Source organism: Hemiscyllium ocellatum, chromosome 39, assembly GCF_020745735.1.
Source record: "Hemiscyllium ocellatum isolate sHemOce1 chromosome 39, sHemOce1.pat.X.cur, whole genome shotgun sequence".
In the NCBI taxonomy this organism is placed as follows: domain Eukaryota; kingdom Metazoa; phylum Chordata; class Chondrichthyes; order Orectolobiformes; family Hemiscylliidae; genus Hemiscyllium; species Hemiscyllium ocellatum.
The window spans coordinates 836,764-851,201 of NC_083439.1; the positions used below are offsets into that span (position 1 = coordinate 836,764).

General features: G+C 40.7%; 1 protein-coding gene across 2 annotated transcripts in view; it reads left to right on the forward strand.

The window, feature by feature from the left end:
- Positions 1–14,021, forward strand: part of trpm7 (transient receptor potential cation channel, subfamily M, member 7) — a 181,894-nt gene extending 167,873 nt beyond the window's left edge. For both annotated transcript variants that reach the window (XM_060853075.1, XM_060853076.1), the window contains exons 39-40: positions 3,041–3,147; positions 12,816–14,021. In XM_060853075.1, the coding sequence (XP_060709058.1) occupies positions 3,041–3,147; positions 12,816–12,937 (229 nt within the window). In that variant the 3' untranslated portion in view covers positions 12,938–14,021. The remainder of the gene's footprint in view (positions 1–3,040; positions 3,148–12,815) is intronic.
- Positions 14,022–14,438: the final 417 nt, after the last annotated feature.

Consider the following 14,438-nt stretch of genomic DNA (forward strand, 5'->3'; position numbering starts at 1 on the left):
AAGCTTGAAGAACTCTAGTTCATTTATAATCCTGTCCGTTTGTTCTGCATCACCCTGCTGCCCCAAACAAATGTTCTTATCCTTGCAGTTAAAACACTCTTAGAGTCCCTCTCCCTGTCTCTCTATCCTCCTGCAGATTTACAACTTATCTATTTCTCTTCTGACTCTCACTTCTTGTGCACTCCCAACATTTCGTCTACCCCCACCATGCCCAGTTCTTCCAAATTGGCAGCAATTGCACACTGGAATTTCCTTCCTTAAGTCTGACTTCCTAAAGCCAATTGTTTGATCGGGTATTTGGTCTCTTCTCTTAATTTTGTTTCGTGTTAACTCTGAAGAAGAATTATACTAAACTCGAAACATTAGCTCTGTTTCTATCTTCACAGATGCTGCCAAACCTGAGTTTCTGCAGGTATTGTTTGTTTCACAATACCTTTTTCCACAATCCTGTGAAGATCCATAGTATATGTTTCTAAGTTGAGGCAATTTCTAAAAGCTTAAAGTGACAATACAGAAGAGACTGTTCAGCCCAACTAATCCGTGTTGGTATTTCATTTCCTCATGTGCAACAGTCTGTCTTGACTGTCCTCCCACAATCCCTTCATTTCCTTCAAGCCCCAGTCTAATTCTTTTTTTCTAAATTGACGTGGTCTCTGATTCTTTCAGTAACTCCTTTTGGTGTTGTATTGCAATACTCTGTGCATTAAAAAAGGTTCTTGCTAGTGTCTGTCTTAAATGCCTTGCATTTAAACTTAAATCTAAGCTTCTTAATCACTGGAAAGTTTACCCACAGGTGGAGATTGCCACACATCAGTAATAATTGCCACAGACAGAATGTTGTGTAATTCACTCCTCAAGCTTACCAATTAGGCTAACAGTTCAGTGCAGTACTATGTTCTACAGCATCAAAGGGTACAGGCTTTCAGCTGAACAATTAATCCATGGTGCAATCTGCCCTTTCATATGTGAAAGATCCTGTTGTTAAAAAACACAAGGGAGATTTCTGTTTTATCCAGTAGTTTCCTCTGAACCAACGTCCGTAAAACAGATAATTAATCTCATTGCTCTTATTTGAGACCCTGTTCTGCAAACTTGATTTCTCGTTTTCATACATTCCAATGACTACATTCTACCAATATTTCACTGGCTATGAAACACTGAGTTGCTCTAAGGTTGTGAAAGATGTTGCAAAATACAAGTTCCTTATTCTTGTGTGCTGCAGAGGTGATCTGCCAATGGTTAAATCCTCTGTTGATTTCACCACTTCTTGTTCTCCTGTGCTTTTCATACTATCAAGCAAGATAAACAAGTTAAATGTAGTGAATATCCATGGAGACTTGGGAGTTGAGCTGCATAGCTCTTTAAAATGCCACAGATGCAGAAAATAAACAAGGAAGCTAATGAAATGCTTACTTTTATCTCTGAATGTCTGAATTTAAGCACACACAAGTTGTGCTGCATTTATACAAAGCTTTGGTTAGGTCCCATTTGGAATACTGTGGGCACCCTGCCTTTGGAAGGATGTATTGGCCTTGGAGGGAGTACAGCATCGGTTTACACAAATGATACCTGGACTTCAGGGGTTAAGTTATGAGAGGAGATTATATAAATTAGGCCTGTTTTCTCTAGAAGTTAGAACACTTAAATGTATTTTGATTAAAATCTTCAAGATATTAACGGGAAGACAGAGCATAGATAAAGATAAACCTATTTTCTCTGATTGGAGATTCTAGCACAGTCTGAGAACTAGGGCCAGACCATTCAGGAGCGATTTTAGGGAGCACTTCTAGATTTTTGGAAGTGGATGTTGGATCATTTGCTAAGCACATTCTGAAGCGAGAAGGGCTCCGAGGCAGGTATATAGAATTAGGCCACAGATCAGCTGTGATATCATTGAATGACAGAACAGGCTTGAGGGGCTGAATAACTTCCTTCTGCTTTTTTTTAACTCCATAAGTCCAGGTATTATTCTTGTAAACCTACATTGTATTCCCTCCTAAGGTCAATACATACCTCCTAAGGTGTGGTGCCCTGATCCACTCACAGTACTCCAAGTGGGGACAAACCAGGCTATTGTATAACTGCAGGGTAACATATGCATGCTCATACTCAGACATCTAGAGACAAAGGTCCGCGTTCCATTAGCTTTTTTGATTATTTTCTGCACCTGTCATGGCATTTTAAAAATGTATGCGCCTGAATTCCCAAGTCTGCTTGGACTTTCACTGTATTTAACTTCCTACTGTCAAGAGCCTCCCATTTTTAATGAATAAATTTGATGAGGTGCTTTTGTTTGTCACCCTCATGCCTGCGTAAGGAAACCCAGTCCTTTTCTCAAAGTAGCATACTCTGCATGGAAGCAGTTAGCTCCTCCTGAGGCCTAGTCCATTCCACATCACTTACTGAAATGTTGCTGGATCCAATGGTGACTTCTGCTTATGTTAACGTGTGACTCTTATCTGGGTCTGGTGTGACTCTCAAAAGGTGGGGGTGACCACTTCTGACGTCTCTCGGTACTCTGTTACTGTTCTCCTGTCCTATGCCTTCATAATTTTAAATGCAAATCGAATTCTTCAATTTAATTGTTCTAATGAAAGTTGCTTTATGTTCACATTTGCTCAAACAAAGCAAAGTTTTCATGAATTTTGCCACATGTTATTGCCTCAACATGCCACTCTTATTGTACAGAGAACAAAATTGCAACCCCCCACCCACGTTTTGTTTTAAACTTTTCTAGTATGACCTGACTAAAATGGTTGCAGATAGACTGTCTATTACGAGATCTGGTTTATGGCTTTATCCACTTGAGGTACTGCTTGTGTTTTATCACAATTGATAGAAGGAAACCATTTTCAATGTGTTCATTACTGACTGATTTAATAGTCATTGAATATTTTGCCACTCAGAGAAGGCTGTATCATGAAATGTAGCTGAATTTCCTTGATTCTGCAGACAGACTTCAAACATCCAGTTGTCTGTATACATTGTGAGAAAATCACCAAGGTGGCCAATGTAGTTGCATTTATTATTTTGTTTTCAGGTCACATGACATGGTATTTGGACCTGCAAATTTGGGAGAAGATGCAGTTAAAAACTTTAGAACAAAACATCGTTGTAATTCGTGCTGCGGAAGGCTCAAACTTCCTGGTAAGATTTTTCTGATCTGTACTCCTTCCCCTTTTCTCCCCTTCACCCCCACCATCCTCCCCTTTCCCCTGCCTCCACCCTCTCTTTCCCCCCTGCCTTCCATGACTTGTGCTGGGCAGTTGCTTCATGACTTGATACTCCACCCAATGGGTGAATGGGCCCTGGTAGTAATGGGTCATTTGATCATGTGCAACAAACTCGAACTTCCAGCAGCATCAACGGGAAGGAGCAGGAGTTCTGACTATTAGATTCTCTCACAAACTTCTGGTCTGTTCTATAGACTTTTACAGAAAAAAAAAGCAGACAGGAGGAAGGCATTTAGCTTCAAGTCTGTTCTGTTTAATTAGATTGTTGCTGATCTGTGACCTAACCCCTTTGTTGGATTTTCGTTGTCGAAAGGTATTGATCTCAGTTGGACTTTGCCATTAGTCTTTTTTTTCCCAAACATACTTTATTCGAGGTATTTTCAGATTTCATTTATGAAAGTTCTGACTACCATTTGTAGTCTGTGACCCAGAATCCTAGATTCCCCAACCAGCAGAAATAGTTTCGCTTTTTATTCTACCCGTTACCCCTAGTATCTTAATAAATTTAGTCTGTATAATCTATTCTCAGAATTTACTTCTTGAAGTCGAGCTCTCGTTCTGTTAAACCGTACTGCGTTCCTCCTGGGGACAGTATAGATATTTGTTAATCTGCTCAGAAATATTATTACACACTCTGGAGCAGATGGGACTTGAACCTGGGTTTCTTGGTTCAGAGGTAAGGACATTACCACTACACCACAAGAGTCCTCCAAGACTAGTCTATGCTTGCAAAATGATGTGGTATCCAGAACTGTTCAATGCAATGATTGAATCTGAAAGATTCCTGGTCCATGTGGGAGATTGGGTAAATACCAGAAACAAAAGAATGATTAAGTAGTTACTCGTAGAATCATAGAGATGTGCAGCAGGGAAATAGATCCTTTGGGCCAACTCATCCAGGCCGACCAGATATCCCAACCTAATGTGGTCTCATTTGCCAGCACTAGGCCCATATCCCTCTAAACCCTACCTATTCACGTACCTAGCCCAGATGCCTTTTAAATGTTGTAATTGTACCATCCTCCTCCACTTCCTCTGGCAGCTCAAACCATACACGCACCACCCTCTGCGTGAAAAAGTTGCCCATTAGGTCCCTTTTATATCTTTTCCCTCTTACCCTGAACCTATACCCTCTAGTTCTGGATTCACCCACCTCAGGGAAAAGACCTTGTCTGTTTACTCTATCCATGTCCCTCATGATTTTACAAACCTCGATAAGGTCAACCCTCAACCTCCGATGCTCCAGGGAAAACAGCCCCAGCCTATTCAGCCTCTTCCAATAGCTCAAATCCTCCAACTGTGACAGTGTAGGCCAACAGATTTCTTGGCTTAAGGTTTATGTCGGAACAATCTTTATCAGCATTCATTGCAATCCCACTGCCCTCTGCTTAATCTGGGATTCCTATTCATTATCATCAGGTTACTCTGGAGATAAGTGCACGAGAATATATTCCATGGATGCAACTAGGCCCTTCATATGATCCATCCCCAAACCTCATATTAACATTCAAGGCCAGAATTCACTCTTTTTTTTTAGTTCACTTTTATTCCAAAGTGAACAAGTGTACAGTTCCTAACCCTACAAATTACGTCAGTTTCTATACATATCTCTCTGTGTTCAAATAGAAAATATCCTCCACCTATTTAAACTTGCCCTTATACAGTTGGTATCCCAAATATCACACTTGTGACTATTTCCCAAATGGAAGTTAATGCCCTGAAGTTGTTTACTACACATGGTGGCAAGCTTCATAATCTGACCATTCCATGGGTGAAAACAGTTTCTCTAGAATTAGTAATTGGATCTAATTTATCAACCATACAAAAGATTTAAATTTGAAGACTAGGTGCAAACAAAGAAAAGATTGCACATGTGTTAAAGAGCTCAATGCTGATCTGACTAGAAGTTGTTGGATCTGAACAAATTGGTGGAAAATGAATTTTTTTGTTTTTGATACCTCGTGTGACTTCTTGAAGAACTGAGTATAAGGAAGTGTTTTTATTGCCTCATTGCTGCAGAGCCACATTCCACCTTCACACCAAATACAGACCTCTTGTGTGGACAATCTTACATGCCCTTCAGCCTGTAATATCTAGAATGGCTTTTTAAAGAGTCCACTTTATTTCCATGTTATTTTCCTCAAAATCTGAAAATTAGTTTTCTTCCAGCATATATTGAGTTGGTTTTTGAAAGTTACTTTGAAATTATTTCTACCACCTTCGTGGGATTTGAATTCCATCTTGACTACTCATTGTGCTTTTTTTCCACCCCCCATGCCCTTCCATCTGTTCTCAATCATCAATAAAGACATTGGAATTGCATGGTTGTGCTATGAAGTGGCACACTTACACGGCAATAACTTGCTCAGCAGGACTCAGTTTTAGTTCTTTCAACATCACTCTTCATTGTATTCATCCCAACATGGACATGAGAGCCGAATTTGTGCTGAGATGGCGGTGACTGCATAAGAGAGGGGAGCAGAACCTGGCCATTCAGGTCGTCAAGTCTGCTGCACCGTTCAATCGTCACTCATGTTTCTCAAACACACCTGCCTTTTACTCATAATTTTGATCAGCTTATTTATCAAGAGCCTATCTATCTCTGTCTTAAAGACATTCAATGACTTGATCTCCACAGTCTTCTGCAGCAATAAGTTCAGCAGATTCACCACCCCCTGACTGAAGAAATCTTTCCATATCTCCGTTCTAAGGGGTCATCTCTTCAACTCTGAGTTTCTCCTTCTATTAGAAACACTTTCTCCATGTCCACTCTATCCAGGAATCCCAGTACTGTATCAACTTCAGTGAGATTCCATCTTTTCCCTTGCCTTTCTAACCTCAGAAACCGCCATCGTTCCTTCTATGAAAACCCTTTTTCCCTGGGATCATTCTTGTAAACAACCTCAGGACCCCCTCCAAGGCCAACACATAGTTCCTTCGATATGGAGCCCAAAACTGCTCTCAATATTTCAAATGCACTCTGACCAGAGCCTTATATGGCCTCGGCAGTACAACTCTGCTCTTGTATTCTTAACCTCCTGAAATGAATGTTAACATTGCATTTGTCTTCCTAATCGCCAGCTAAGCATGCATGTTAAAATGTAGAAAATCTTGAACTAAGATTCCCAAATCCCTTTGTGCTTCAGATTTCCAAAGCTTTTCCCCATTTCGAATGTAGTCTATATCTCTGTTCTTGCTACAAAATGCATAACCTCACACTTTGCCGCTGTTTTCAATCTGTCACTTCGCTAGCCTATGCAAGTAATGCTGCAGCTTCTGCGCTTCCTCAACACCACCTGTCCCTCCTCCTATCTTTTTGTCACCTGCAAACTTGGTAACAATGCCCTCATTTCCTTTGTTCAGATCATTACTGCATAACTTGAATAGCTGTGGTACCAACTCCGACCCCTGAGGAACTCCACTAGTCACTGGTTGCCATTCTGAAAAAGACCTCTTTATCCCCACTCTCTACCTTCTGCCAACCAACCAATCCTATACCCATGCAGCACCCTGCCCTAATACCACGGACTGTTATTGAGCAGCCTCCTGTGCCCCATCTTGTCAAAGATCTTCTGGAAATCCAAGTAAATCGCAACAACTGGCTTGGTCAGACATGACCTCCCCTTGATGACCCAGCCCTATTTTACCATGCACTTCCAAGTACTCCATAATCTCATCCTTAACGGTGGACACTCAAATCTTAACTGTGACAAAGGTCAGGCTAATCAGTCTGTATTTTCCTGACATCTGCCTCTCTCCCTTCTTTAACAGGATCACTACATTAGCCATTTTCCAGTTTTCTAGGACCCTCCCTGACTCCAGTGATTTTTGAAAGATTGTCACCAATGCTTCCACAATCTCTTCCGCTATCTCCTTCAGAACTCTGGGGTATAGTCCATCTGGTCTGAGTGATTTATCCACCTTCAGACCTTTGAGCTTCCCCAACACCTTCTCCTCAGTGATGGCCACTAGACTAACCTCTGTCGCTGACTCTCAAAGTTCGAGTATGTTGCTGGAATGTTCCACTGCAAAAACTGATGCAAAGCACTGTTCAGTACCTCCAACATTTCCTTTTTTTCTCATCACCTCTCCAACCTCACTTTCCAGTGATCCGTTGTCCATTCTTGCTGCTCTTGGTTACCTTTCATATATCTAAACAAAAAACTTTGTAATCTTCTTTTACATTGCTAACTAGCTTACCCTCCTATTTCATCTTCTCCACCTTTTTTGCTTTTTTTATAGAACATAGAAAAATACAGCGCAGTACAGGCCCTTTGGCCCTCGATGTTTCGCCGATACAAGCCCACCTAACCTACGCTAGCCTACTATCCTCCATATGCTTATCCAATGCCCGTTTAAATGCCCATAAAGAGGGAGAGTCCACCACTGTTACTGGCAGGACATTCCATGAACTCACGACTCGCTGAGTAAAGAATCTACCCCTAACATCTGTCCTATACCTACCACCCCTTAATTTAAAGCTATGCTCCCTCATAATAGCTGACTCCATACGTGGAAAAAGGTTCTCATGGTCAACCCTATTTAAACCCTTATCATCTTGTACACCTCTATCAAGTCACCCCTAAACCTTCTTTTCTCCAATGAAAACAGCCCCAAGTGCCTCAGCCTTTCCTCATACGATCTTCCTACCATACCAGGCAACAGCCTGATAAACCTGCTCTGCACCCGTTCCAGTGCCTCCACATCCTTCCTATAGTACGGCAACCAAAACTGCACACAATACTCCAGATGCAGCCACACCAGAGTCTTATACAACTGCAACATGACCTCAGGACTCCAGAACTCAATTCCTCTACCAATAAAAGCCAGTACGCCATATGCCTTCTTCACAGCACTATTTACCTGGGTGGCAACTTTCAGAGATCTGTGTACATGGACACCAAGATCCCTCTGCTCATTCACACTACCAAGTATCTGACCATTAGCCCTGTACCCCATCTTCTTGTTACTCTTACCAAAGTGAATCACTTCACACTTAGCTACATTGAACTCCACACACTACTGGTTTTTAAAGGCCTCCCAATCCTCTGACTTGCCATTAACATTCATTGTATGCTTTTTCTTTAGCTTTTCTGCTGTCCCCGACTTCCCTTGTCAGCCTTGGTTTCCTTGTCTTTTCTTTTGATATATTTCTCTTTCCTTGGGATGAATTTCTGTTGCGCCTCCTTTCCGATCAACTCTGAGCAGCCCCTCCCTCATGTCTTTGTTGTTACCTTTACTCAATTGTAATCCCATTACACCTGACTTAATCTTCTTCTCAAACTGCAGGCTGAATTCAACCAGGTAATGGTCACTATCCTCTTTGTATTCCTAATCCAGTCTGCCTCAATACACATCACCAAACCAGGAAATGCCTGTTCCTTAGTGGGTTCGATCACAAGCTGTTCCAAATGAAACTACCTCATAGACATTCCATGAATCCTTTTCCATGAATTCCACAAGGTCCTTATGAAGGATTCCATCCAAAATGTCCACTCTCCTGCTCCTCGGATGCTGCCTGGCCTGCTGTGTTTTTTCCAGCTCCACACTTTATCAACTCAGTGGGGATTGCAGATGCTGCACAATCTTCTAATTGGTGGAGGCATTGTCATGGAGTATGCACTATTTAATGAAGTTTGACAGTTAACTGACAAACTTTGTTTTTACTTTAAATTAGGCAGGTTCACAGTGATTGGTGAAGGCATTGTTTTAGGACCTGAACCAGAGAATGGCTCTCATCTATTTTGTTGATTTGAAACAGTTGCAGTGTGTGCGCACGTCTGAGAGTTTTCCAATTAAGGACTGGTTACATATGATCAGTATCATAGTTGTTGCAAATAGCTAATAGGATATTTAGCTTGTTATCACATGGTCTGCCATTACACATTGCCTATTGTTAGCCACTAACAGTCTCCATTAACAGCTATTCACCCTCCCAGCCAGATTGTTATTGACTCCTTTGTCCAACTGTTCTTCTCTCTATGGGCTCAATCCCTACCTATCGTTTATTCCTTACCCCCTCCACCTCCCCATCTTTTGCATATAAACCAACACTTTCCTAGCTACATCACTTTGATTTCTCTTTACAGATGCTCCAGACCTACTGAGCTTTTCCAGCAACTCATGTTTTTGTTTCTGATTTACAGCATCTGCAGTTATTTCTGTTTTTAAATAGGATATGCTGTTTGGTATCATTCACCGGCCTTTTGGCTGTTCACTGCTAGCAACATTCTGGCTGAAAAACTCTCAAAACTGTCCAGGATGGGTTGCACAGTTGCATAAAAGTAAAATATTGCAGATGCTGGAAATCTGGAACTGTGCAATGCTGGAGAGATCTGGGAGTTCTGGCAGCATCTCTGGAGAGGCAGACAGTTAACATTTCAAATCTGGTAATGACACTTGAGAATGAAGAATTGCAAACCCCCTGTTCTCTTGGACACCCCACCTGCCAACTCCTTATCAACTGTACAAAGGACAGAACGAGAGAACAGGAGGAAGCCATCTGGCCCTTTGAGACTGCTCCACCATTCAATAAGATCATGGCTGATGTTTTTGTGGACTCTGATCCACTTACCCATACTCTCACCGTAACCTTTAATTCCTTTATTATTCAAAAAAAATTACCTGAGTTTTAAAAACATTTATTGAAGTAGTGTCAACCACTTCACTGGGCAGGGAATTCCATAGATTCACAACCCTCTGGGTGAAGAAGTTCCTTCTCAATTCAGTCCTAAATGTGCTCACCCTAATTTTGAGGCTATGACCTCTTATCCTAGATTCACCTGCCAGTGGAAACATCCTCTCTACTTCTATGTTATCTATTCCCTGCATAATTTTATGCTTCTCTAAGATCCACCTCATTCTTCTAAATTCTCCACGCCAAATCAACATATCTGTATCTCCTCTCATGCCAGTACATCCTTTCTCAAGGAAGGAGACCAACATTCATGCTGTCCTCCAGATGTACCTTCACCAGCACCTTGTACAGCTGCAACATAACCTCCCTGCTTTTGAGCTGAATCCCTTTAGTGTTTAAAGACAAATTCTATTTGCCTTCCTAATTACCGTTGTACCTGCAGACCAACCCTCTGTGATTCATGCACAAGGACACCCAGGTCCCTCTGCACAGCAGCATGCTGCAACATTTTACCATTCAAGTAATAATCCTTTTTGCTGTTAATCCTACCAAAATGGATGACTTCACATTTACTCCTATTGTATTTCATCTGCCAGACCTTTGCCCACTCACTCAAAGTATCTATGTCCCTCTGCAAAGTTTCACACTGCTCTGCCACTCATCTTAGTGTCATCTGCAAACTTTGACACAATACACGTGGTCCCCAACTCCAAGTCACCTATGTGAATTGTTAATAATTGCGGTCCCAAAACCAGTCACTGATTGCCAACCAGAATAGCACTCATTTATCCCAACTCTCTGCTTCCTGTTAGTCAACCAATCTGTAATACCATACATCTTTATCTAATGCAGCAGTCTCTTGTGTGGCATCTTGTGAAAGGCTTTTTCGAAATCTAGGTGTGGACTACATCTACTGGATCCCTGTTGTCCACCGTGCTCATAATGTCTTCGTAGAATCCTAAAGATAGTTAAACATGATCTGCCCTTCATGAACCCATGCTGCCTCTGCCCGGCAGGATAATTTCTCTCTCGATGCTTTGCTATTTCTTCCTTGATAATGGACTCCAGCATCTTCCCCACTGTAGTGGTTCAGCTAACCGGTCTATAAGTCCCCATCTTTTGTCTACCTCCTTTTCATTTAAACAGTGACATCACATTTGCTGTTTTCCAATCTGCAGGGACTGCCCCAGAGTCCAGCAAATTTTGGAAAATTACCGTCAGTGTACTTGCTATTTCTCCCTCCATTTATTACCCTGGGATGCATTCCATCAGGGCCAGGAGACGTGTCTAAACTTAGCTCCATTAGCTTGCCCAACACTCCCTCTTTCGTAATAACAATTGTTTCCAGGTTCTCACCTACCTCTGTCTCTTTGTCAATGACTGGCATGTTATTAGTGTCCTTCACTATGAAGACCGACATAAAACACCTGTGCAATGCCTCGGCCATTTCATCCTTTCCCATAACTAAATGCCCCTCTTCGTCCTCTAAAGGACCAATATTTACTTTAGCCACTTATTTTCATTTTTTATATTTATAGAAGCTTTTACGATCTGTCTTTAAATTTCGTGCTGGTTTTTTCTCATGTTCTATTTTACTTTTCTTTGTTGTTCCTTTTGTGACTTTCTGTTGATCTTTAAATTTTCCCAATCTTCTAACTCAATGTTGTTTTTATCCAATTTGTATGCCTTCTCTTTCAATTTGATAGCCTCCCTTATTTCCTTAGACACACATGGCAGATTCCCCCTTTTCTTACAGTCCATCATTTTCACTGGAATACCTTTTTGCTGAGCACTTTGAAAAATTGCTTTGAAAGTACTCCACTGCTCGTCAACTGTCCCACTATAAAATCTTTGTTTCCAGTCTACTTTAGCCAAGTCCTCCCTCATTCTATTGTAGTCTCCCTTGTTTAAGCACAGGGCACTGGTATTGGATTTTAACTTCACACTCCCCATCTGTATTCTAAATTCAACCATACTGTGATTACTCCTTCCAAGAGAATCCCTAGCCTTGAGATCATTAATTATTCCTGCCTCATTACACAGGACCCAATCTCAGATAGTTTGCTCCCTCATTGGTTCTGTTACATACTGTCCAAGAAAACTATCACTGATGCACTCAACAAACTCCTCCTCAAGGCTACCCTGAAGAGTTGGTTCAACCAGTCTTCATGCAGATTAAAATCCCCCATGATAACTGCCGTACCATTTTTACAGGCATTAGTTATTTCCTTGTTTATTACCCGCCCCAATGTGATATTATTTGGTGGTCTATAGACTATGCCTATCAGTGACTTTTCTTCTTAGAATTTTTAATTTCCACCCGAATGGATTAAACCTTATTCTCCATGGAAGCTGTATCATCTCTCAGCACCACCCTGATGTCGTCCTTGAATATCAGAGCTACGCCACCTCCCTTACCTTCCTGTCTCCTTTCGAATAGTCTGATATCCCTGAAACTTTACTCCCAGTTGTGACCATCCTGTACCAATGTCTACATAATGGATCCTAAATCATATTCATTTGTGATGATTTGTGCCATTAACTCATTAACCTTGTTATGATTGCCAAGAGCATTCTGCTAAAGTGCCCTTTTGCTAGCTTTCTTACCCTCATGATTTCCAACATCTCTAATAATATCTCCTAAGTTATTCTTCCTTTTTACTTCTTTCATTGCCTACCTTGTACTTAAACCCTTCTGCACACAACCCACTGCTTTTTACCATCATACTTCCCTTTCCCTTCCCCCCCCCTCCCCTGACTCACAAGTGTAAAGTCCTAGTGACCACCTTGTTTGTCCTTTTCACTAGAACACTGGTTCCAAATCGGTTCAGGAGACTGTGCCATCAGTACAGATTCCCCCCGCCCCCCGGTTCCATTTCACTTACCTTGAGCTATGCATTAGTGCATTATAAGAAGTACCATGTTATTTTCTATGCTTCCCTTAGATATCAGGCGAAATGATTATACACCAGACAAAATGATTTTGTCTCAAGATGGAGTGGAAGTTGCAATCCAGTCTGGCAGTGGTACCAAAGATGTAAGAAATTCAATCCGCTTGATGATTTAGGAGCACGGTACAGGGAGGAGTGCCTCCAGTTGGATACTTGAAAATGCTAATGTTACCTGTTAGTGGGTCAGAAGGAGTTTTGTGGATGGAACTTTGAAATCTAACTTTGGATGGTACATTGAGATAAAATGGTAACAGATTTTGTGGCATATCTCTAGTTTTGTGTCATGTGTTGACAGTACAATGGAAATGTTAATTGACTATTTTGTACCTGTCTTTGCTTAAGATTCCAGCAGTGACACAAGCAGTATATGCTGACATTGTTAATGACCAGTAGTGATCAGATAGCAATAGAAGAAAGATACATTTCACAGAAGTAATTAAAATCTATAAAAAGCAAAATTAAATGAAGTGTCAACATTTTAAACAAATGTCCGATTTTTAAGTCTTCATGCATTTTAATTTTTTAATCAATTTATTAAGAAAAGCCATGTAAACTGGTAAAACTCAGCCGCATAATGTGCAAATAATATTTATTCAAACCATAGTTACCTACAAAAAAATCCTTGTTGTATGTTTTGTCTGACAATCAGACAGGTTTTAATAGGCCGATCAATTAAAAAGAATGCTAAATATCTGATCATTGTCCAACCAGCAGTGTCAAAAGAATGTTCTGGTGACCTGATTTTTAATGAATTTCAATTGTGTAGACACTTTGATGTAATACTAGTATTGTGGTACATGCAGATTGAATTTAAAAGAAAAAGTATTGAAATCCTTGTAAATATGGTAATGGGCAGATTGCAATCTATCTTTATGCAAACAAATGAGACCCAAATCTGTTGAATTGTCAACAAGAAGATGCTCTGTCTACCTTAAATATTTATGTAAATGGTAGCACTTGGGCAACTTTTCTATGTTACAAAGAGGTACTATTGTCATTTTTAAAAAGGGTGTTTATATGAAGAACTGTATAATTTTTAATCTAATGTATCTTATAGATACTATTCTTAAGGCACGAATACAACTTGTAATAAAATATGACAGTGGTTTTACAAAGGCTGGATGGTGCAAACCAAGAGTTAGCGGGATCATGCTGCATAGATTTTGTACATTTAATCTAATAAAAGATTTTTGAAATAAACTTAATGTGTGCTCTATACATCACAAAAACACAGTCTCGAGTTCACTTGTGAAGCATTTTAAAGATCTATTCAGATAACTGGCCATGGTCAGCTGGTGAAGGGAGCCTGAGGCACATGCAGCATCTTGAAGCAGGTGCTCATTCATTTCATTAGGCTCTGGTTTCTGCTGCTTAAATACCAATACTCCTCATTTACCAAACTGGTCACTGTTAGGAACAGCAAGCAGCAGCCAAATATGTATGTTGAGAGATTTATAGATCACATCAGATTAGTACTAATGAGAGGAAGATTATACAAAATAAAATCAGAAGTCTGTGATGTTTCTGCTGAATATTATCCAGCAGCTTTAGTTGCAAGTGGAAGGAGCTGATGGTAACCGGAGAATCTCTGGCAATGACTTCTGATAGCTTGCAGAA